The 26,424-nt window shown below is 31.4% G+C and overlaps 2 protein-coding genes across 3 annotated transcripts in view; both read right to left on the reverse strand.

Annotated features, from left to right (window-relative positions):
- The window catches only part of LOC128994714 (orexin receptor type 2-like), a 252,608-nt gene that overhangs the window by 138,210 nt on the left and 87,974 nt on the right, over positions 1 to 26,424 (reverse strand). The window lies entirely within an intron of this gene.
- LOC128995631 (uncharacterized protein K02A2.6-like) lies at positions 14,253 to 18,173 on the reverse strand. The gene has a single exon (XM_054420648.1). The coding sequence runs from the start codon at positions 18,171 to 18,173 to the stop codon at positions 14,253 to 14,255; it is 3,921 nt and encodes a 1,306-aa protein (XP_054276623.1).

The following is a 26,424-nucleotide window of genomic DNA, read 5'->3' on the forward strand; positions in this document are numbered from 1 at the left end:
ATCTCGTGAAATTGGTCTCCCCCAGTATCTATTTCAACCCGATTTGTTAAAGCATTCGTCGATTATTTTATATATTTGTATTGTGAGCAATTTTTTTTTTTAAATAGCAGCCAACAAGTTAAACAAAATTTCGTTCTTAGTACAATTAACTTAACAAACTGTACAATTATAGGTTGAAGATTACTTTTTATCGCCAAAGGTAGGTTAAAATTATCAGTCTTGGTAAAAGTATTTTCACATCAAGAAAAACATACCTAAAACCACAGTTATTCTAAGCTCACTAAAATATAAACTTAATAAGTAAGCTAAAACTATCAGTAAAAAGATTTTTTTTTACAATAATTAACAGTACTTAATTATGTTTCCTGTTAAATCACAGTAGTTGGTTATCTTTCTTTTAAGAATAGTGAGTATAATTTATTTCCTTTACTTTCGTTTACTTTCTTCGTCTATTGAGATATAAATTACGTTTACAAAGAGCTAAATTTAACTGTGTATGTTGATACGTAATATTATTTATTTATTACCAAAGAAACATTTTTAACAAACAATTAATTTTAAGCTACTTAAACTACTTGTTTGCTAGTGGAAAATGTCAAAGAAACTGTTAAGAAACTTGGTATTTGTAGCCATTTATACCAAGTGCATAGTAAAATTATTAAGCCGGATTTTATGGTGCAACATTTCTTCAGGCAATGGATGTAAACTAATAAATCAAGTAAGGGATTCTCCAGACTTGTACACAATGGAACAATAACCTTGAGTTTATCGCATCATTTTCAATGTCGGTATGCTGTTGGTTGTATTATACGATAACTCAAAAGCAATAAAGATCCACGTGAAGTCCTTGTAAGAGGTAGATTCAACCAAAATAGCTATATTGTTGACAGATCTGTTTTTTCGCATATATTCTTTGTATATTTATTTCAGTTTGTAATTTTGCAATCATTATTTTTTTATAATATACTTTATGCTGTAAACAACGCATCAAACGAAATGTTGATCGAGTTAGTATCGAGCTAGAAGTCGCGCAAAAGACAATTACAAAGAGTTATTAAAAACTATGTTCAAATTAATTTTTCTTCTCTGTATTTGTGATAATTTGTATGGGTTGAAATGAATTGATGTTTACAAAAGCCGGAGTAGGTGCAAACAAATATATACGTCTTGGATTAAGTTTAATACATTTTAATGAAAAGTGTCGAAATTTCTTTCGGGAAAAACTGCAGTAAATACGACAAACTCAACTGTAAACGCAAACACATAGTTTAATGAAACCGATTACAATAATAACAAAGTCCAGGGGATGATTATTGATTGATGTAAAATATAAATAAATGCCAAAAATATTATACTAAAAATAAACTATTAGTTGAAACAAATAATAGGACAAACTACCTAGTATATATTTTTCGAATTTAAACAACTTTTTTATTGTCATGTTTAAGGAGAATTTTAAAATTGTTTAGGATCTTCGCATTAGTATAACAAGTATACGACCGTTAGGTGCTATGAATTTTGAAACTCAATATTTTCACATATCTTATACCAAAGCGTTGCCGGGATAGTGCCAATATAAATCCAAGACTTTTGAAAATAATATTGAAATTTTAAAAAGCTAATTGATGACAAATAGTTACAAAATAACCACACCATTAAAGTGTAAAGATTGTTTGGAGGTTGCAGGAGTTGTAGTCACTTAGGAAAGTTATTGACACTGAAGAAAACAGGAAAACGAGATGGGTTCAGTCAAGTGTGGAATCTCTTTACAACATACAAGCTTGCCGACAGCTCGGGCTCAAGATTGGCGTTGGTTGTCGACAGTCAGGCAATCGTGTAACGCATTCAACCGATTCATCGACAAACAGCTTTTCTGAAAAATTATAAAAACTCTATAAAACTGAATGAGGAAACGAATGTCGTTTATTGTAAGTGCCTTACGATTTTATGTAAATCAGATCAAACGTACTGCTGTAATTCTGAATCGAATGAAATGTGATTGAATTACATAATTAATGAGATCACATTTGAATATTTCCTCAGGACTAAGTTAATGGACTTTCAATCTTCCTAATATTAACGGGTAAGGATTTATTTAAGCCTTTAAATAATTGTTAAACCATTTTTGGTGCTATAAACAATCCTTAATTTATTAAATTATAATAAAAACCCATGGTTATAAGAGTTTACTTCTTTTCTTTAAATTAAAAAATTCATTTACCTACTTTGTTTGATCAAATGTTTTATTATTTGATAAGGCCTAACCAAAACCTCGTTACATGAACCATGTTTACTTATGTTTCTGTGTAAAATTCACTTTATAATTGGCATTAAGTTAAGTAAATTCAACAAAATCTGATCATTTTAGCTTTAACTGTTATTAGCTGTTGGTTAGATTGTTGAAGGCAATAGTTTTTGTTTTATTTTGTTATTTTAATTAACACATACTTTTTGGGCTGAATAGACGTAAATAATGACGAATCAGTTAGACAGTATTGGTTCAAAAGTCCATATAATCTGACTTGTTGAGTTTTAAATCAAACGATTTTTCTTATTTATCATGCACACTTAAATTTGTATGATATTTAAAAAAAAACAATTTTTTAACGTATATTTCCTTTTTCCCACATCAAATGTAATAATCATTCTATAAATTACAGATTTGACTGATCAACAAACTAGTTCAACAAATTTGGACTCTATTAAAATCCTATATTACACATCGAAACTTAAATAAATACTGCAATCCAGGCAAATTTAAATTTTTGTAGTTAAGTTAAAAGTATATCATACATATAAACTTAAAAGAATAATTTAAGTTCACATTAAATCCACAATTGCATGCCTTTGAAATTCTATGTTTTCATTTTAACGTAATGTTATACATATAAAAGTAGCAAACAACAGAGAAGGGAGACAGAACCATCTGACTTATCATGTACCTCCCCTGGGTGTTTCTGTATCAAAGGCCAATGGAAAGTCAACTCAAGCGTGCGCGGTTTGGTAAATATTTTCATAAAATTTCAGAAACTTTCATTCAAATATAATTGGCAAATAAATGCAACTACAGAATAAATAAATGAAACTCCTTTCATGAATATAGATAACGAATTGTAACATCAATCGTTATCCATTTGCAACATTCTTTACTTAATTATAATTAAACTTGAGACTCTTATAAAATATAAACAAAATATATGTATTTTCCAACACCTTCACACACAAGATGTCCAACATTGTTATAAGAGATGTTATTCTTTCACTTTTTACAGTAGTTTTAAAGTTATCCTTCCCACAATAATCAAATACGGGATTGACAAAATACAATATGTGAACTTTTTGGAAATAAGAGGAGTTTGTCTACAAGTTCGAGCTCTGTAAACATTTCATAGCGCTCAAACCTTCAACATGACATGACAAGACAGAGTGTGGTTTTGACTTTGTAACGTATTACTGTTGAACATGTCGTTACTCTTGTACTCTTTTGAAACAAACCTGTAGACAATCACGCTACGTTCAACAAAATGTTCTACGACAAACCCAAAGGGGTTTAGTGTTCCTTATTTAGGTGTCCATCCAGCTATGTTAAAAGATAGGAGAAAATGATAGACCACTGTAAAAAACTAAGGTAGGCCTATGCTGTTAATTTACATGGATAAAGACTTTCTTACCCATAGAGTTTCTCTTGGTAAGTAGGACATAACATTTCAATTTTAAACTGTTTATAATAGAAATGCCACACATGTTTGTGACATACTTTACACCCTGTATGACCTAACCATTTGCAAAATTCATGTAGCCTTATTAATCTAAAATGTTACTGTTTAATAGAGGTGGTTTTAATCAGTTTACCAAACCATTAAATCTAAGAATGTTTTAGTAGCAATTTCTGAATTGCCTGCCTCGCACCTGGCGCTTAAGAGCTTGTTGAGTATCAGTTCTACAGTAACGCCATTGTTATGGGTTATAACTCAATGTATTCTGAGAGGAATATTGTGTAGATTTTCATAATAACCATAGTTTAATCTGTATTGTCTATACAGGGTGATTGATATAAGTGTGCCAGCCGTTTTATTCGAAAACTATAAGAGATATAAAAAAAAGTTAAATGGTAAGTGCCTTGGATTTTGTATTTAAAAAATTGTAGTCAAGTCAAAAAAATTATTTTAGCCGCCATTTTTCCAATATGGCCACCAACTTTGATTTTTCTTATGGAATACCCTGTATTTTATGATGTATTCTGGTAGAATATGTAATTTTAAGACGATTTTATTCTTGTGATCTTTTTCATAAAACTAACCGTTTCAAAGATAATAATGGTTAAAGTTTTGAGATTTCTGCATGAGAAAGAGTTTCGATAAAGGCTTAAGCAAGCATGCCAGCTGTTTTATTCGAAAACCATTCAAAATTTCACAACTTTAACCATTATTATCTTTGAAACGGTTATGTTTATGAAAAAAATCACAAGAATAAAATTGTCTTAAAATTACGTTTTCTACCAGAATACATCATAAAATACAGGGTATTCCATAAGAAAAATCAAAGTTGGCGGCCATATTGGAAAAATGGCGGCTAAAATAATTTTTTCGACATTACTACAATTTTTTAAATAAAAAGTCCAAGGCACTTACCATTTAACTTTTTTTGATATCTCTTATGGTTTTCGAATAAAACGGCTGGCACACTTATATCAATCACCCTGTATTAATAAGTGTGGCATATTAAAAACATATTGTAGCCATAGTTCCATTTAAATACGTCAAAATGCTGAATTATTGGATTTAGAAAATTTTGACATTAGAAAACATTAATTAAAAATAAAAGCGCGAGTTTCCAATTTATTTTTTGTTAACAGTCTGAATCAAAATACATGTTCAATACAAATATACATTTTTAAATATTTGTATGACATTGTTTGAAAGTCAACCAAACAGTATCATCGATCAGTTTAAATACTTTTTATTTAATAAATGGATTGATTAATTTCAAGAGGTATCTTTAAACTACTTAAAAACTCAAAATAAAATTAGAGGCTCTGAGTGCACACTCAATCATGGCTAAACCTTAGGTTATACATATTATAATTTTACATCAATGTCTACGATTATATTCCGCATCTACGAATTGCAATCAAAGTTCATTGATTGTTTTTTAAAACCTTATTTTCGGGATATTAACTATTACGTATTTCTTTAAATATCTCGGTTATAGCGAATTGCTATCTTAGACAGTTGTTTTAGTTCTCAATTGATGTTACGATGTAAAGACAATTTTATGACAACTAAATACACTGACTTTTCAATGAGAAACATTTTCATCCATTGTTTTTAAACTTTTAATTTATTTTCCATTCAAAGATAGATATACTTGTCATAGTGATTAAAATGTATTTGAATTTATAGACACAGCTGGCATTCTTTAATATTTTTTGTAAAGCTAAGTTTAGAGGATTTACTTCTTTAAACGAAGAGTTTGAAATCCAACCAAATGGATTTCTAGTATTGCCAGGTTATATAATATAAATTTATATATGGGCCTTGAAGATGTTGATATTACTAGAAATGTTAATCTTTTTTACATGCGTATTTCTCTGGTATTATAAACATGCTGTGTTTTCCTTTTTGCATAACTCTGTCCGCAGTTACTGTAGCTCTGCATGAATACTGATGTCAGCATTCAATTTCCGAACCAAAATTTGAAAGTCAAATTTTCGATTTTCTGGGTGATTCTGAAATACATCACCTTCTCAATGATGCGTTATGATATGTTAAAATCACAGTCATGGTGAAAAAGTATTTTCCTTTTTTCTACCTTAAATCTATATTTGTTAACACTGATAAATATGTTGATGAACTATGAGATCCATGGATCAAAATTTAAGTACTGTATTTACTAATATTTTTCGGCCCATGTACCATTATCAGTATACATGTAACATATTACAAGCTACGTCTTACTTTACAACATACGAATTTTTTGTATGTTTATAAAAATTTTATAAAATGTATAAATAAATTGGAAACTTGTATTGTGTGAATCAAAAAGAGGTTAAATATTCAAAAATCGCGTTAAAAATGTTCTTTGCGCTTATTATTTGTTTATTTTCAAGCATAATACATTAGAATCTACATATTATTTAACACTATTTTAACTCACTTAGCTTAACCTGTTACATCAAAATATTTCTACGATCTTTCAGAGCCTAGTGAGAAGAAGTGTGTTTTGCTCATTGCAACAAATATGAATTATATTCATTAGCACTTAATAAGGCAATAAACATATTAAGACGTGTAAACAAAGTGCAGCTATTATATTCTATGATGTTTATTTATGGTCCCTAAAATAATAACTATTTCGGACCCAATAAAAAAATATTTAATTTAATTCCAGATAAAAGTGGTAATCATGCATACAGGGATAAAAAACAAGAGTCTTAAATGCGTTTTAAAAATGAAGGAATAACCATGAATAATGGCAAGATAAAGAGATTACAACTGCGCCCTATCTTGCTTGAACATCCGGAAAGTTTAATCTACATAATAAATTCGAAGAAACTTTTATTTGCACAAAGGGTGTTCCTCTGTTTAACTGGGCATTAAAGTCTGGAAATTCTGTGTGCTTTAATTATTCAACTTCTTCCCTGTTTAAGTTTCAATTTATCACATCACATAACACCTATAGTATATTTCTCGAGCGAGTGGTTATTAACAACCTTATTTTTGTATTCAACCTTACGATCCACATATATCAAAGTGCATAAAGCTTTGTTAAAATTCAGCAACGTTATAATTGCATTTTACAAAGCTCAAGCAGGGAAGTCTCAAATTTTAAGTAATTATATATTTTTTATAACATTATGAAGATGATAATTTAACGAAACACTTTGACAATTTGCGTATCCTATCCACTGCGTTGATCCTACAATAGAATTTATATGAGAACAGTTTTATTTTCCCGTATAGTTCACCATAACGATACATTTTTTGAGGAAACGTAATTCCTTTCCAAACTCGTGAGAATTAGTAATGACTACTAAAACTAAAATTATAGAAACGCAAAAGCTCCTAGTAAAATAAGCTATTTGAGTATTAGGGAATGTAGTGAAATGCTTCTTATGTATATTTTCGCTAGTGTTATTAAGCAGGCTGCTTAAATTATAGAAGTGATCGACCAATACGATGATAAAATGTGTTATGTGAGAATATTTAATCCTCTTCATTAACAGCATAACTATATTAGTAACAACGATGATTTTCAATATGTTAAGATAAATTTCATATTTTAATTCATCTTAAAATTTTAAAATAATTAAATATACGAAGTTTATAAGGATTTTCAATATTAATCTTAAATGTATACTTATATCGTATAGGTATCTTATGTGCACTAGCAAATAAAAGGTGTTTTTTGAATTTTGATAATCAATAGCGTTAATTCTTTTCAATGTCAAAATTTAATGCAAGCACTGATTATTATTACATTAAGTAAATTACAATTATTGATCTCCAAATAATTAAGTTCAACAAATACTATAAACTATATTGTATAAAGTATTGCAGTTATGAGCTTATATCATATACATATATTTGTGAATTATTTCGCTAAAAAAAGATTGGATGATCAAACGAATTTCAATTCGTTTGTACCATTTATAATGATTATGAAGGTTTAAAGTGGCATTTCAATATTGCCTTTGCCACCTAGTGCTTCTTGTCAATTACTGGGAGCTATTGAGCCTCTATACTGCAATTTTCATTCAGTCTTTTAGCAAAGTAGTTTGTATATCGTTACAGAATTACTAAAATTATATTTAACGAATGTCTGAGGAAACAATGGAACATTCCGACACATAATACAATGTTTTCTTCTTAAGATTACGTTTAAGGAACACTATGTAAGGAACACCGTACAAATATTTTTATTGCTTATCCTTGGTTATGAAATATTATTTATAGCTAAATATCAAAACGGCAACATTAATAAGTCTCAATACTATCGGTCAATAGGAGTTTTATATTATTAGACACATATTTAAATAAATTTCACTCACATCAGTTATTAAAACAGTCTCATTTTACTTACAGTGATATGATTAAAATTATTATCCTTGATAGCCTATTTTTAGTATTTACACTAAAAATAAGATTTTAAATTTTTACAAATTTAAATATGATTAAGAATATTTATGGTTAGATGAAATGTAAAATAGTTAATTTCCAATATTGAACATGTCTAATACGATTTGTGACTAAATATAATCCATACTATAATCATTGTAAGTACATATGTTCATTGCAAAGTTAGACATTACATCTTTCGTATTTCATCTGCGCTCTACTTAAATCTCCTTAAAGACATGTTTTATAACATAAATTAAATCGTATTCTATGTTTACGGTATTTGAAAATCATATATTTTATTTTTATGAAAATGTTCGGTAATAAGGTGTTAAATTAAACACTAATCATTGGATGTAATAAATGATTAATAAATACATACAAACGTGATTAAGGAATCTTTAAACTAGCAAGAAGTAATTATATCTAGGATTCATTGTCCTTCCTCTGGATATTGATTTACATTGATACGAAATATTCAGTTACCTTACAATATACAAACCTGGAAATGTGGCAGTCGCAACGAAACATGCAGTTTGACTAAACATCTTACTAAACAAGATATTGTAAGGTAACTAAATTCTTTCAACTATATCATTTAAATCTATCTAGTTTTATTATTTCTTCTATTCTTAAGTCTAATTATTAATTTTTATTGTGTACAACAACTATCGTTATTCCTACTTACGTGCATTTTGTAGAGCTTTATCTTTGAAATTTCTTACCTGAAAAATAGGATACATTATTACAAACAGGGTTTACTATTACATAATTTCTTATAAACAAATCGTTGTTTTTCTTCTTACCTTCAATGCGACTTATTTATTATAATGTTCCCAATAATTATACCGTTGTAACTGCATCCAGTATTATTGATTGGTAAATTTATCCTTTACAGATTGAGTTCCATTATCAAGAGATGTGTAGCTGCAGCAAAATCTTATACTTTATGTGAAAGACAGCCAGGGGATTTGTATTGCTAATTCAATAAAGCCAAAAATACCATTATGAAAAGAAATAATTAACTTAGGTGTTTTTTTCTCCTGTGGCACTTACAATAATTTAAAAACAGTTTCAGTAAATGAGTGGTAACCTTATTATTTGTGGCAAATAAACAATACTCAACACAGTATAAAATTACTCGGATGTTCACAGTGTGTTTATGTTTTCTTTTAAAACAATGTTTTTCTGTTAGTGATGGAGCTGTGTGGGTAACAAAAAAAACCTCTAATTACGTTCTCACGTGTTTCCAAAACATTTTGTTATGATTCACAAGGCAATTTGTGTAGCCTTTTTTGTCCTAAGACGCTAGGCACGACGCAACCACTGCTCCCTCCCCACTAACATAGGTGTTAGCTATGTATGGTTTGAAGCAAAGCAAGAAGGTTTATAGCAATAAAGTCAACAAATCTAAAAATATATTGAATATAACATTATGAAAATATAACCATAAGGCCAGCATAATGTAGTTATTCAATTTCCTGTTGATTTTCGACTAGCCTTTAATAGCTTTCCTTATTTAACTATCATACTAACAAGAGCATGAAACGATGTTGTCTTCAATTTCACTATGTGTAACAAAACACATTCCCAAGCAACTGGATTAGTTTTTCATTACTTTTCTTAAACACATGGAGCTATGAGGCCTTTTAAAGCTATATTTTACATTTGTCCATTATAAATCATCTGTAACCACAATCAGTGGCAAAATGTATATTGAATTATTTAGCTTAAGCTCTTAATAAAAACATAAAGTACAAATTTAAATCGAGTATGGATTTCTTTAGCAATTTTTTTACAGGTTAGAAGTTTTCAAATTACCGAACCTTGTACAAATTAACACTTTCCACTAAGAAACCATTCACTTTTTAAAATAAGTTGTTTTTAAGGTTGTCATTAATGACCCTGTAATTTTTTTAAAATTTTCGTATATGCGCCTGAAGTTTACCGACAAAATAAACAAATATGTTAAGAAAATATTTTAGTCAAGCCTAAATTAGCATTTTAAATTAAATTTGCATAAAAAATAACTTCATGAGTGATTTAGCAAAACTTAGTTATTATAGTTAATATAACAACCAAAATCGGATTTCTTTTATTTTAATTTTTTGCACCCGTACATTCATTGTAGGAAAACTGTCATTACCTAGTCTTCAGTAACTATATAAAGACAATTTTTAGTAGAAAGCATCATAATTGATGATCCAATGACAAATGGCAACCAGATCCAGAAAAATCTCCCTTTGAATTAAATTATAAGACCTTAGACAAGCACTCGCGTTATTTATGATGTTCAAGCCGACTGTAAACTTTAATATACTTAAACGCTGATTACTATTAAAATAAAACAATAAATAATATTAATTTAATATATTTAAATGAATAAATCAAAGCTTATACACTTTTCAATAATTTTGTTCCACCGGTATTATAATGATTCGTTTCACTTAAGGGTGTGATACAGCAAATTTGTTTACCACTTACGAAACGGCAATTCTGACTTAATGTGTGTAAACTGAACAGTGGAAGAGATAAATGTCATTTGCTGCCAAGTGACTGTGAATGATCTGGTAAAGTGACAGGCCATGTGGCAATTGACTGAGGGCAAGTGATGTGATACAAGCAGATAAACATGTCACGTTATCACTGTTATTTGTTAAATCAAACATTTCTTATCTTTATTCAAAATATTTCTCCAAAGATCCATCGAGGATAGGTTAAAATTAAAGATGGTAGAATTGTACTTTTTTGTAATGTGCTTAACGTATTTTTTTATATTTTTGAAGAAATTAAATGCGATATTAGAATTCCCAATGGTCATTGTTGTTCCTCACTACTATAATCTACAACCAAAGACAAAAGATGAAAGTTTCTTGTATCCCAGGCTTCTCAAATTGCTTCTCTGAATCATAACAAAACGTTTCGGAAACTCACGAGAGTGTAATTAGAGGTTTTGTTACCTACAAAGTTACATCGCTAACAGACAAACTTTGTTTGAAAAGAAAACCTAAATCTACTTTGAACTTCCGAGTATTTTTATACTGCTTCAGCTTCTGTTTATTTCCTGCGAAATAACAATCCAATCACTCAACGTATGAAACTGTTTGAAGTGCTTGAGTTGTGATAAGTATTACTATTAATGTTTGTGTTATATTAGTGTGTTAGTGTTACTTATTAAGTAAAGTTACTTGGCTTGACGTGATTTGAGTAATTAATATTCCTGCATGAATACTTTTGTTAGTGACGTTAAAACATATTTTTAATATCTAGCGAGTATTAAATAATCGTATTTAGTTTTAGTTTATTATTAGACAGAATTCTAAAATACTTTAAGACAACTATTTATTTCCAAACAATAAAAACCTATTCCGATTAACGACTTGTAAGTCTATCAGTGAATCCATTCCTTCTAAGAGATTTGTTTGTTTAAAGCTTCGGATTGCACACTATAATCAATAGTGTACTATCTTAAACGATAGTTTAGTTGCTATTAATTAAATTTAAAAGGGTCTTTGGTCATATACCTTCAAGCAACTGCTAAATCTGGTTATGAATACAGTAAATAAATCTACAATGTAATTACATGGTCAAGATAAATAATATTGACAATGAGATCTTGCGTTTCTTATACACCCTTCTTAATTGATCAAACATAAATTATAGTAGTAAGTATAATTTATCAGTGAAATGTTTCGCAGACTAAGGGGAGAAGCATGACACATATTGCCCCCTGGTGCTTGTATTATCACGCAGGTCTTTGTAAGGTGGACCTCGATCTATTTTATCTCGTATGTGTTATAGCATGCACTGATTTACAGTATTGCCTATAACTATGTTTGAGGTTTTCACATCTACATTCACCTCTTATACAGGATGTTGAAAAAAGGTGGGGGCATATTTTACGTAGTGATTCCTTTGGTCAAAATAAAGAGAAAATCTATTATAACATTTATTTCCTAGATAAATTCATTAACCAGATATCCGCCATCTTGTATTTTTAACATAAACATTTTTATTTTTGCATTTATTTCAACGAATCTTTATTTAACTTGGTATGTATGTTAAGGTAAAAGAGACCCATGTTATAAAAAAATTCATCTTGTTCAACCTAAAATTTAAACATGGCAGCCATTTTATTTTTTTTTTAACTTAAATTAATCAACAACGGCTGATAAAAAAAAATCCAAGAACACTTTTTAGCACTTGAAATTCCCTATCAAACGATACCAAGTTTCATTAACATCGTTTAAAAAAATGCAAAGTAAAAAAAGGTTTATGTAAAAAAATACAAAATGGGGGATATCTGGTTAACTAAGCTATTTTGGATAAAATGTTATTCTAGATTTTCTCTTTATTTTGACCCAAGTAATCATTATGTAAATTATGTCCCCATATTTTTGAACACCCTGCACGTCATATTAATTTGAAATAACAACTTCACCAATATTTCTGAATTTTTAATTTTTATGAGGCATTTCGCCAGCTATGATGGCATCATCAGACACATTACAAAACCCTGTACATGTTTAAACACGGTTTATTGACACCTGTCTGTACGGTTAACTGTACATCTTTGCTAGAGCAATATTTACTTTCAATTGGAAGCTGAAACAAAATTAATATTCATATTGTAATACTTTTTTATTTTATTTTTTTATAACGAACCTTAAAATTTTAGCGCGTAGTGGATTGCACATAATTTGTCATTAATTCTTTACTTGCATCAGTAACTACTCTACTGTTAAACTATTTACCTGATCTAAACATTAATTAAATGTAGGCTTCTAATTTCAGTTTCTTTAAAAGGCCTATACGTTTAAAGCCTAGTAGAGTTAAAGACCTAAAAAGTTTCACCACTTGGCACAATGCTTTTAGTCCCAATGAACCCAAACTACGAAAGAAATATAGTTAGGGGAGGAGTGACAAAATAACAATGATGACAAATTTTGTAATCCTTTGTAAAATACACATTTTTGACAACCGTATGATGAAAAAATCACAAATAAACACGTTGTGTTGGACTAAAGATACTAGTACTAACGTTCACACCGAAAGCAGGTGTTTTAGTACGAATCAACGTAAAACAAATAATCCCTTTAGTGACGAGTTTAGCCTAAGGGTTTAATAATTTAAGTGACTGTGCTGACGTATTATCAATTTAAACCGAATATTGATGCCTGAGGTAGTTCTATCTATAGAAGTATATAGTAAATTTAAATCAAATATAAAGTAGTCTATCTAAAGAAACATCGATAGTGTGTGTGTGGGTGCATTGCCGCAGGAAATTCTATATTAATTATTGCCAAGCTGTGCCTTAAAAAGCGGTGCGTTAGACCAAAGCGCATTAGGTTTAATCGGCGTTTCGTGTTTTATTCCATATGCCTGGGGACCTTTTAATTATCTCACATCCCTTACATTTATGTCTATTACGATTGGATTTTAAGGTTTAAACCCTTTGGGCTGACACATTCGTTTGACTAAAACGTTTATTTTTTCATCCACATTAAGTATAGTAGTCCGAATGTTTAGCAACCTAATTAGTATAATTACTAGTTGATACATTACTAATTGATATGCTAGTTGATAACTGTTCAGTATTGATGGATGATTGTGATGACATCTCTGATGGTTTAAATATTCTTTATACTTTTACAATTTTTAATAATGTCAGAACTTGATTTAGCGTAGGAACATTGCCCAAAAGGTTTAATAATTTTGAAAATTATTACATATAGCTACGCATTAAAATTTGTTTTTACTTAAATATTAGCAAATCCTCTGAACTCAATGGTTCTTCTCGTAGATTTGTTCCTGGAATGCGAAATTGACTAATTTAGCTCGTTAGTAGCTTCAAAGGAGCTCATCTTCAGATATTTTGAAACCAGAGATTGTAGTACGGTTTTGTAATTGATTGAGATGGAAAATGCCTATTAAATTCCTCTGTGATTAAATTATACTGGGTAATAATCATGAATCCTATAGAATAATTAATTATTAAAACTCATTTTAAGTAAACTCAACCAAAAACTATTTATTTACAAAAACTAAACAATAATGTAAACAAACCAAATAGCAGATGATTCATACTTCATAACTCAGCTGGTAACAATAATCCTACATTTCTCCCCACCCAATTTAGGCTGAGTTTCCGAAACTATGTACATCATCATTTTCAGTTTCCATTTGCATTTTCCATTGAGGTGGATCAGTTGCACCTTCTCTTGCTCTCAGCTGGTCAGCGTGTTTTCTCTTTACATCTCCCGCAACTACAACTGTGTACGACAGCTCTCCCGTCCTTTCTTGTACTGTTCCTGGTCTCCAGCCCTTCTTCGTTTCATTTTGAACCCACACTTCTTGTTTGGCAGAAAACTCCTTTGGTTTGGATTTTAAGTCGTGGTAGTACTTCTGTCGCCACACTTGATTTTCTATTCTCTCTCTGCTATTACACCTCCACCTATCCAAAGCTGTTGGTAATCTTCTACCATAGAAAAGGACTGATGGTGGTTGTCCTGTGGTCTTTTGTGGGGTGTTTCGATACGCAAGCAACACTTGTAAAAGTGCAAGTGATGAACTGAGACCTTCTTGTTTGCAAGCACTATATCGACTCTTGAAGGTTCTGATAATCCTCTCCACTAAACCATTGGTTTTTGGATGATACGGCGCTGATGTGACATGACATATGTTATTGTTCTTACAAAAAGTCTTAAACTCATGGGACGTGAATGGGGTGCCATTATCGGATACAATTTTTTTAGGAATACCATACCTCGAAAACCAAGTCCTTAATCTATTTACAAGAGCAGCAGTTGTCGTACGGTCCATAACTTCGATCTCAACCCATTTTGAGTAAGCATCGATTCCTACTAACCAGAATCGGTTGTCAAATGGACCTGCGAAGTCGAGATGAATTCTCTCCCAAGGATCACTTGGCACATTCCAAGGATATAGAGGCACTTCTGTGTCAAATGATCGGTTACTCTGGCAAGGGTGGCATCTACGGACATAAACCTCAACATCCTTATTCAGATTAGGCCACCAAACATAATACCTTGATAGGGATCTCATGGCCTCTATTCCAGGATGTCCTTTGTGGAGTTCTTTCAATACATTTTCTCTCAAAATCTGTGGCACCACAATTCTTCCTAATCGCATGATTATGCCGTTTTCTAATGTCAGCTCTTCTCTCTTATTCCAATATGGTTTCATAGATGATGGCAAGCTTTCTGTATCTTTTGGCCAACCATGTTCCAGGTAGTCTGTAAGTTTCTTCATATTTGGGTCTTTCTTATACTCTCTTACAAGTTCATGATTTTGATAAACTACGTCAATTTTCTCCTGAACCAATGCTCGAATCTCTCTCTCATCTGGATCTAATACTTCTTGTGTCTTGAGTGAAAACCGAGACAAAAAATCAGCCACACAATTATCCTGTCCCTTGATGTACTGGATCTCAAAATCATACTCCATTAAATACAAAGCCCAACGAACCAAGCGGTTGTTTACTACTTTGGTAAGATCTCGATGCATTCCAAATATTCTTTCAAGTGGCTTGTGGTCCGTCCTCACCTTGAAATGTCTTCCACTGAGGTATTGTCTAAACTTCATCACGGCAAAAACTAACGCCAGTGCTTCCTTGTCAACTGTAGCATACCTTTTTTCTGCTTCCGTTAGTGTCCTCGAGGCGTACATGACTGGCCTTTCCGTTCCATCCGGCATCAAATGTAACAGCACTGAACCCACCCCTTGTTCACTAGCATCACATTCAACAATGATCGGCTTTGATATGTCGTATGGGACTAATGTCTTCTCTAATGACAGGATATTCTTCAACTTGTCGAACGTAGTTTGTTCGGTGTCAGTCCATTTCCATTTAGTCTTCGTACCAGTCAGCTTATGCAAGCTCGAAGCGATCGCATGAAGATTAGGTATGTACCTTTCATAAAAATTTAGTGCCCCTAGAAAAGCTCGTAATTCTTTCACGTTTCTTGGCCTTGGTGCGTGTCTTATGGTTTCAACTTTGTCTTCGGAGGGATGAATACCATTCCCATCTATTGTATGACCTAAATACTTTACAGACTTCTGAAAGAACTTACATTTTGACAGTTTTGCTCTTATTCCACTTGATTCTAGCCGCCTCAAAACTTCTCTAAGAGTGGTTATATGGGTGGTCGTATCCTTACTAGAAATGATTATATCATCAAGTAGAACTCCAACATTAAGTCCTTTTAGTAAACTTTCCATGTACCTTTGAAATTTTGCTGGACTTGAGGAAAGCCCAAAAGGCAACCTTTTGTAGCGAAAGTAGCCTACATGAGTTGCTATTGTAAGATACTTTTGTGACTCAGGGTGTACTTTCATTTGCAAGTACGCGTCTCGAAGATCTATCACTGAAAATATCTTTCCATCAGTTAATTTGGAAGTCAAGTCATCAAAGGTTGGCAAGAGGTGTCTCTCCGGAACTATGTTTGGATTCAAGGTTGTACGAAAATCGCCACAGATTCTGACTCTACCTCCACCCTTGTCTACGTTGACAGTTGGGGTACTCCATTCTATCGGTGTTTCGGAAGGATCCACTGCTTCCAAAACTCCTTCCTGTACTAATCGCCGTAATTCTCTCTCCACTGCCTCCCTTAAGGGGAATGGAACTCGTCGTGCCCCGTAAGATACAGGTTTTGTTCCACTTTTTAGATGGATAACTTCATTAGAGTCAGATATCGTTCCTAGCTCATCACGAAAGAGTTCAGAAAACTCCTGAGTCAATGTCACAACTTCTTTTTGTAACTCTTTTCTACAACTTTCTTCATTCTTGCCTGTCTCTTTACTATTTGTCTTTCCATTATCAATACGCCTAACCCTTACTTCCCTAGGCAAACTAAGATTGAAAGCTACACTCCACGGCAACCCAAATAATGGAACATCATCTTCTAGTAATACAATAACTGGCAATCGTTTAGTACAATTACGTAAAGTAACGTCCACAAAAGCCTTACCCATGACTTCTAGCTTATTTTTCCCATAGCCAGTGATTACATCAGACGTCTTTTTTAGAGATTCGCCACTTGAATTGATCTTATCCCAAAGAGACAAACTTATAGCACTTACCCGAGCTCCTGAATCAAACTCCATTCTAACATTATACCCGTTCAATTCTACATCTATCGTAGCTCTGGGAACCTTACTCTTGACAGACCTAATTTGTGTTCCGCTAACATCAATATCAGAACTACACTCATCATCGTAAGTTTGATCACAAGAATCATCTACTTTTCTCAAATTACCATCTGTTCTCTTGAAAAAATTATGTTTACTTTTGCACATTCTTGCGAAGTGGCCTCTCCTTGAACATTTCTTGCACACAGCAGAAATAGCAGGACACCTATCTTCACTAGGGTCATGTGTAAACCCACATCTATAACACCTATTGAAGCCAGTAGATTTCTGTACCTCTGATTTCCTCTTTTCCTTACTGTCACTTACTTTAAGAATCTCATTTTTACACGAATGTTTGGAAACTTCTTCTCTCGCTCGTTCCATAGATTGAGCTAACTCTAGTACTACTGTTGACTTAACACTCTCACCTCGGTTATTAACTCCCTCGGGCCATCTTTGTCTGACTTCGACTTCAAATTCTGGACAGTTGCTTCCTACTGCAAACCTATCTCGTACTCGTTCATCTAAGCTATCTCCATATTTACAACTTCTAGCTAAAGACTTCAATCTGTTATAAAACAAAATAAATGTCTCACCATCTTTTCTTATTGCTCTTTCGAACTCAAACCTTGTTGCAAAAAGGGTCCTTGTAGGCTTGAACAACCGGTTGGCTTCCTCTTTGACTTCGTCGTAGGTGCACTCCTCCCAGGCCCTTGGATACATCTGGTCCGACAGTGCCCTGAGGTGCTCCTCTCCGATATTTCCCAATAGAAGATCTCGCCGAGCCGCTTGTTCTTCTGTGTTAGCACCACCCAGTCCCTTAACTCTGCAGGTCAACTCAAAACGAGCTATGTAGTCTTCCCACAATTGTTCACTATTATACTCTTTAAATGAAAATCTGCTCATTCTATCTTGTATGCAAGACATGTTACTACAGTCAATTACACTCCTATACTGAGACTGGTCTGTTTTCCTCGGCATTTTCTCGTCGCCAATATAGAATAATTAATTATTAAAACTCATTTTAAGTAAACTCAACCAAAAACTATTTATTTACAAAAACTAAACAATAATGTAAACAAACCAAATAGCAGATGATTCATACTTCATAACTCAGCTGGTAACAATAATCCTACAAATCCTAAGCTAGTATTTTATTAAACAACAACAACACACATAATTTTAAACAAATTTTTCGATTATAAATTGTAAATTGAATTATTTTATAGATAACGGGTGCTTAAATACAACTAATATTAAGTACGAAATTATGTAGTTCCTCCAACTGGAACACGTGGGGTTTCTAATAAAATGACGTCATAAACTATACGTTCAAAAAAGACATTAAATATTAAATCAAATTAAAAACTAATTGTATATAATACATATATATAAGTTTAAACAAATCAATTGAATTGGCTGATTAAGCCTTCAACTCTTTTTAAATGTAGATGATTCGTTAATTTTACATATGAAAGGATTTACTTACTTAAAAACTAGTACGTGTGTTTTTGTTTGTTTAAAAAATGTTCTTTCCTTTAACACATGATATTTTTCTGCATAGCTTAGATCGGATTTTTTTATTCATATTTTTATTAATATATCCCTCGAAACTTTTATAATACAGTTCCTCAGCTTTGAACCATGTTAATCAAACACCAAATTATCGTGGCAATTTCGTGAATTAAGTTTTCTTTATGACTAATGTGTATACAGTATATTTATCAACCTGTCATCTAGCGCATATTTGAGCTAAATCTGCAAATATCCCCTCTTACTAACATTATTTGAATTTGAAATTATGTCTAAACATAGCCTGCTTCATAACATAACGATGCCGATTCACTTGCATGAGATGGCATTGTATAAGAATCAACAAACTGTATTACTAATACGCCTGTTACTTGAATGTAGAAGCATAAGTAAGATATGTGTATCCAGATTTGTTATGTGTTTTGTTTATTAAATATTATTTGACTATATATACTAGTCGTTTTAAGACTTATGATGCTGTAAAGAATCTTTAAGCTTTAAGAGAACTAATAGATTTTTATAATCTTGTGACTATAAATCCTCTGCACTATATTGTACCCATTCCAGTTAGTTTCATATCCATTTTAGGTATTATTGTATTAAAAAATTTTAAACTTATAATAATATAAAATTCATGAATACGAGTATAAAAAAATGTTACACCACAATAAGGTTTTTAGCCGTTTTAAAAACTTATTGGAGGCTGAAAACTACGTATTGCTGTCTATGCCAGCTGTCATCGTTATTTCGAAACCAAGCAGGGTTTTAAAACCCCTAGAGCCGATAACCAGCTGTTTGCTTATTTTCTTAAAACATTAATCTACACAAGCAGTATCCATTTGCATTGCAATAGACTTGTTGTATTGTCACCGCTGCCCCGGCAACTATTATTGTTATTTTTGCTGATTCATCACAATATTTCACGTAACCTTTAAGTTGTAGTTGTGTTGACAGTTAGCTTCAATTATTATTGTGGCGAATAGGGGTAATAGAATATATAGAGTTGTGAAAAATAGCGTTCTCACCACGGACCAAAATGGTTTGGCAGGTACCACGGCAAAAACTCATTTTTGGTCCTAGGTACGAAATATACGATTTCACAGTATGTTTCTAACAAACATATGTATGAATGCTGTAATACCTACTTTTTAATTTGCATTATTAAAATTATATAATGAGAGGATTTTCTAAGCCTTTTAAAACAACATAATAATAATTACACAAGAAATCCACCAAACGCATTTTCTCACACAATTAAACAAAACATAGCAAAACTATTTATTTATTTGTAACCTTTTCACAAGGAATTCATCTATCAAACAAAAACACAATTTTTAAAAAGCCAAATCACTCGGTGGAAAACTCGCCGGAAGCTAGGCGAGCTGTTCACAAATTGTAGATAACATTATTTCTTTGACTCACTCTTGGGTGCTTAGGTATTTGTTACAATTTATTGCTCCTAATATTTGTTGTGCTGAGTGCTAAGTTTTAATAAATGCAGATTTCTATACATAAAACTCAAAAGCTTGAGCAATAACTTTTTTTTATAAGTTTTTAATTTTATACTAAAACGCCCAAAATATTATTTAATTTTTGTTTAACACATGTGGCTCGGTATTTCTTAAAACGTAAGAAATGTTAAAAACAAATAAGTAATGTAATTGGTAAGGCTAAGGAGATATAAGACCTGTCAAAACCATAGGTTACATGGAATAATCATAAGAACGGCATAACTTTGAAAAACTCAAGGATTGTGTTTAAATATCAACAGCTAAACATGTGTAGATCTTTTAAAGCAATTATGTGATTCCAAAGATTCGTATTCCAACTTGACTAGAGGATGCGGAATATTTTCATCTCAAGCGAGAAACTGTCAGATGACTTTTTTCGTCTAAAACTATACAATTCCTAAAGCAGTTAAACCTGCTTTAATTTACCAAGTTACATAGAGCTATTGTTAAGTAAATAAACCAATTTAAAACGTATCTTCAATAAGTTTGGTTATACAGATGAACTTATACATTTAACGAGGTTGGCTAGGTCTAAATTAGGCATTAATCACAATTACTTTATTCTTAAATAAAATCAACAATATCATAACATTTTAAGCCGCTTTACTCAAAATAATTTAGTTAAGGATTAAGCCCAGATTAAGATTACTTTCAAGCAATTACAACTTGTGAAATGCAGCTGCACATGAAAGTATGGTGGTAATACGCACTGAGAACCAAGACGAAATCACGTCACTATTTTAAGAGGATCAGTTCCGAAGCTGCCTTCATTTATCACTTGAACATGGTTTTCATCATCCGATTATTCGAGAGCAGCTCTTCCCCGCCCAACATTCGCGAAGTATTACCGGTAAGTCGCTAGCTTAACAACATCTTCATCACTCCATTAAAAGAATGGACCTCTGTATACCAGGTAATGCTTTTAAGGAAACAGTTTGAGCTTAGGGAATTGTTTATAGATCAAAACAGACATGGATTTTTAAGATTATTGAGATTCATTATTCATGTATAATTTTGATTGAGTAGGTGATAGTTTCTTGAGTATTTGTAAAGATCAAAATTATAAAATTAAAGATTAATAATTTGTTCATTCAACTAAATGTTGTGTCACAATACAAAAACGATTGAAAATACAGTTCAATTGTATTGTTTAAACCCAACAAACTTGTGTAAATAAGTGCACAGCTATTCCTTATCAGTAATACAACACTAAAGTAGGCTACAATATAATAACGTACTTCCACTTCCTTCCCCTCCCTTATCACTAGGATGGAGGTGCCTCAGGGGAGGTCTTCTCATTAAACTGAAGAGACAAAATATGGCAAACCGTATTTTTCGTTTCACCCTGAATTATATGTTCTTTGCTTGGCTTTTATTTGTAGGTATATCAATTTAACAAAAAATTAACAAAAGCAATTATTATTTGACGACAGCAAGAAGAATGTACTGAGTGGTCGGTTTAGCTTAAACTGACAAAAATTAGCTGTTTGTTAGATTATTAATTAAATAGTATTAACTGGGAACAGTTTATCATCGTCAAAAGCTCTACTGACCATTGAACACCCTTAACTTGTTTTCAAACCCAGTTAATTGTTATGTATAGAAAAATTAAAACCATAGACATAAAAATTAGTCAAATCATTTAGATAGCTACAAACAGGTAATTTACACTCAAGAATATCATTATGTGAGATCAATTCGTCGATGTGCCTTATGTATTTGTCCATATATAAATAGGTGTATAAAATATTTGTATTGTTACACGCCAATTAAACATTGTGATTTTCAGGCTGGAAGAAACTCACGCTTAAACCTAAACCGATTATTAAATCGGTTTTTAAATATACGTGTTTAAAATTATAGAATATACGTATGAATTGTTGCAATACTGTATTTCTTACTTATTTTTTTAATTACAGTATAAAACATCCTAAATAGCTTGATATAACTAAAACTTAAGGTACGTTCCAACCAACGGACGTCAGCAGTTTTACAGAGCAAATCAAATTGTCAGCTGCAACCTGTGCTGCGTTGTAAGTAAAGTAACTTTAGAATGAGATTCTACATCAATCATTTTTGTTGGCAAACTAAAAACAACAAGTTTTAGAATTTATACAGACATAATGTTTGATCATTTTATCGAAAGATGTCTTCAAAATTAATAATGTTTAGGCCTATTATATCAAATGCATTTATTACCTTAACATCATTAGATTTTAGATGGCTGTAAGAATTTTCAATGATACAACTAATTTATAACCATAACAGAACTCTCGTATTTTCCACGGCCAAATTCAGTAAACCTTGTTTTTGTATATTAAATACTCATTACTTTTACAATGTTAATCAACCGTTGAAGTAGGTGTTAATCACCAATACTTAACTCGTTAAGAACTTGAGTGAAAAAGTTAACTTGATAATGTAATATAAGTTGAATGTTACATTAAAGGTAAACAAAAAGTGAACCAGAATTCACTGAACCTCGAACAAGTTTGGTAAACCGATTAGATCAGTGCGCTTCTCTTTAGTTAACAAATAAAGAAAACTCTTACGTTAATCATTCTTAAAATTGAAATTATCTTATAAAGTTCATTAGATTTAGTACTATCTAAACAGTACCTAATTCCCCTGAAATGGCCAGTGAGAAACCTGTGCGGTAAGGTTATAATTTTGAAAGGGTTAAATTGTTTTAAGATGTTATCATAATGCACATAATTAACTCAGGAATGTTACCCAAGTCTTATGTGATATTAATGAGCTTCAAATAAGATTGCCTGTATCCAAGAGAATTGAAGTGTGTTGTTACAGTAATTTGAATATTACCAGTTTTATCGCTGAACGGAAATGATGTAAAAGCAGACACAATTGGTGTCTTATCTTTGACAAAACCAATCTGATTAACAATAAAAAAAATATGAAGATACCTATTGAACGTAATTTTAGATAGAAACAGATTTTTGAATTATTATTCAAAAATCTGTTTCCATATTTAGTGGAATATCAAACACACTATATTTAGTGGAAATATCAAAAACATAGTATTAACTAATAAAAGCATTTTAAATGTTACATACATTGACATGCAGTAAAACTACTAATTATTCTGTCGGTAGCCAATATAGATGAAAATAACCATCTGGATCTGACAGACAAATGTCATACCCGTAATTAAGACATGTGTATGCAGAAAAATTACGAAGAACACCTGTCTCTGGAAATAAGACATAAATGTTTGCATTTGTCGTTCGAAACTGTACTGAAATACCTTTATTATCACTACACTGGCTGAATTATTCGAGCTTTACATTTTTACTACTTTGCCTTCCATTGAAAAGACTAATATTTTTCAATCCAAAAAAGTCTAGCTTTCATACATATTGATTATTCTTTGCAAACCTTAATTTCAATATTTCTTATTCACGAAACTAAAAAAATTGCAAAAACGAATAACGAAGTTGGCGTTATAGGAGAAAATGTTATCTTAATTGCCAATTTGGCTTACGGTAAACATGTAATTTTTTTCTATTTGTGCTTATTTAAATAGGAAATAAACAAATACGAATTCGTTACATGTTTGATTAAAACAATAAGGAAAACTATTGGGGCACATTTTTAAGCTCCCATAAGGCTTGGAGTACGTTTACTATAGTTATCGTGCATGTCAACACAGAGCTTGTTTTCATATATCATCCCCATGCTATGTCTTAACTGTTAGTGGTGCAATATGTGTCAAACACACTGGAAGAAGTACGTGAGGAATTCTACAACCAAGTGACATGAGCGAGCTGCAACACATTCACATGAGACAAATAAGAAAACAAAACTCGCTAAGCTGTCAACAGAGACAAATGTTTCTCGATATTACAAGGCTTGGTGGACACTAATACCAGGCAAACCCATTGCTAGCCTTACTCAGGTAGAAGCTAAGCACCAAAATGAAGTATTCATTACTAATTTTAAAGTATAAAAAACCAAAATGCATCTTTAGAAAGCGTGACTTTTACAAACAGTGTATCATTAACGTTTTCGAATAGTCATTATTTACTATTATTTTACGAGATACTACTACGTATACATGCACTTATTTCAATTGAATTTCTTTAAATGAAATCCCGACATGATAAGTCATAGTTTTTTATTTCTAAAATGTCTTATACCAAGAAAAACTATTTTTTTATTATTTAGAAATGAATGCATATTTTAAAAACAGAAAACCATTCTGGTACTATTTTAAAACTCGCTTTTTACAACAATTCTACAGGTATATACAGTACACTGTTACTAGCTTACTATATCAATCTAAGAATAGTACTAAATTAATCAGCGGCTTCATATTTTCTATGATATGATATGATAATTACTTACCCGGGGCGAACAACAAATAGACAGGTGTCATTCATAAATGTAGAACCTAGACAGATATTGATGACCGGCATCAATAAACATATATGACTCTGTTCCCCTTACTACCTATCAAATTATAACTAGGGCATAGCTTCATCCATGCATACAAACAAATGATCTTCTAATTAATATATATATATAAATATAGACAGGGGGTTTCTCAATAGTTAATTTATTACATCAATATCGATCATATCATTTGGCAGTGTTTGAATGACTTGCAATGCTTAACCGTTCTTAAGCTACACCTTCATATTGATCTTCATGTGTATAAGAGGTTTTTGAATGACATTTCAATCTATATCTCTCAAAACCTCATTACTAGGCCGACTTGATTTATCCAGTCGAAAGATAAGACTGTAGTACTATTAAAATAATTGACAAGTAGATTTTTTCCATTTTTATTCAGAAGCCAGACATTCACACGACAGATTACCATTGTCATTATTACTTGTGTATCTTTTACTTACTTTAACAACAAGGTTCCCATCAATCAGGTTAGTGTACTGCCGGACAAGCAAAATCACTATGTGTTAATAAAGGGTTGTAAAAGTAACCGATTTATAGCAAGTTCTGTTTTTATTCTTTACCTAGAACATTATTCTTAAAGAAAACGTGATTGGTGTCAGATAGTTTTTATATCAGTTTTATATCGATCGGACGATAAGCTTTTGGATTGACAAATAACAACTTGCGCTTCCCTATTTCAATATTTATCTTAGCACACAGTGATACTGATATAAGACTATCAAACATAACGCAATGTCCAAGCAGGCACAATGAGACTTTTTAGAGGAGACCACCAGAAAGTTTACCTTATCTAAAATACCTTGAGAACCAAAATGAGAACCAATTACTTCGTAAGTACCAAATGTCTGACTAGGTCTCTTTTTTTGCAAGAGTCGCTAATAAAATGTGTATTGTTTATCAGACACCTTTTCTTTCCTTGTATTTACTTGCCAGTTCATGTATTATTCCTACATTCCATACATGCTTGCATTTTTTAAGACCTTAAAATAATTTTAATAAACTGTGCACAAACTATAAAATGAACCCCGTTCAAAACGTATTAATAAGTAGTAAGAAGTTATTTGAATATGTGTTATAAAACAAGTCCAGCAGATCAAGGTATTAGATTCTGGGACAGACACTAATACCATTATACAGAAAGGATCGCAGAACAAAAACGTTCATGTATATTCATTCATACTATCCGAATAAAGAATTAATTCACAGCTTTAGTTTATAAATATGACAAATCACGAGTCAGCTTTACCAACGAACTATTGTTATATGCTAATACATCAACTCATAGTCTACAAGTAAAGGTTTTAGGAAGTGGAAACTGTCAATACCTTGAAAATATGATCAAAAGTATAATTAGTTACAATAAACTACATCATATAATAGAACCCTTTCAAAACTAATAGACAATTGCTTAACAAAAATACACAGATTAGGCCTAGTCAGCTTTATTTTAAATGCCATGCAATTTCGAAATTAAGCACAAAGTATTTAATCTCATCTAAACATGTCCCTCGTCTATCTACAGTGCGGTAGAAAAGTCCCGGAACGGTTTAATATATTTTTACCAATATAGATAAAGTAATGAGACTTGGTATATCAAAAATAGCTATAAATGTCTACTCTTTTAATCTACTATCACATTTTTATCCCTTAAGGGGTCAGGCCCACGTGGACAAAGTTCT

The sequence above is a fragment of the Macrosteles quadrilineatus genome, unplaced genomic scaffold (genome assembly GCF_028750875.1).
Source record: "Macrosteles quadrilineatus isolate MER2022 unplaced genomic scaffold, UCM_ALF_1.0 Scaffold_5__1_contigs__length_97177068, whole genome shotgun sequence".
In the NCBI taxonomy this organism is placed as follows: domain Eukaryota; kingdom Metazoa; phylum Arthropoda; class Insecta; order Hemiptera; family Cicadellidae; genus Macrosteles; species Macrosteles quadrilineatus.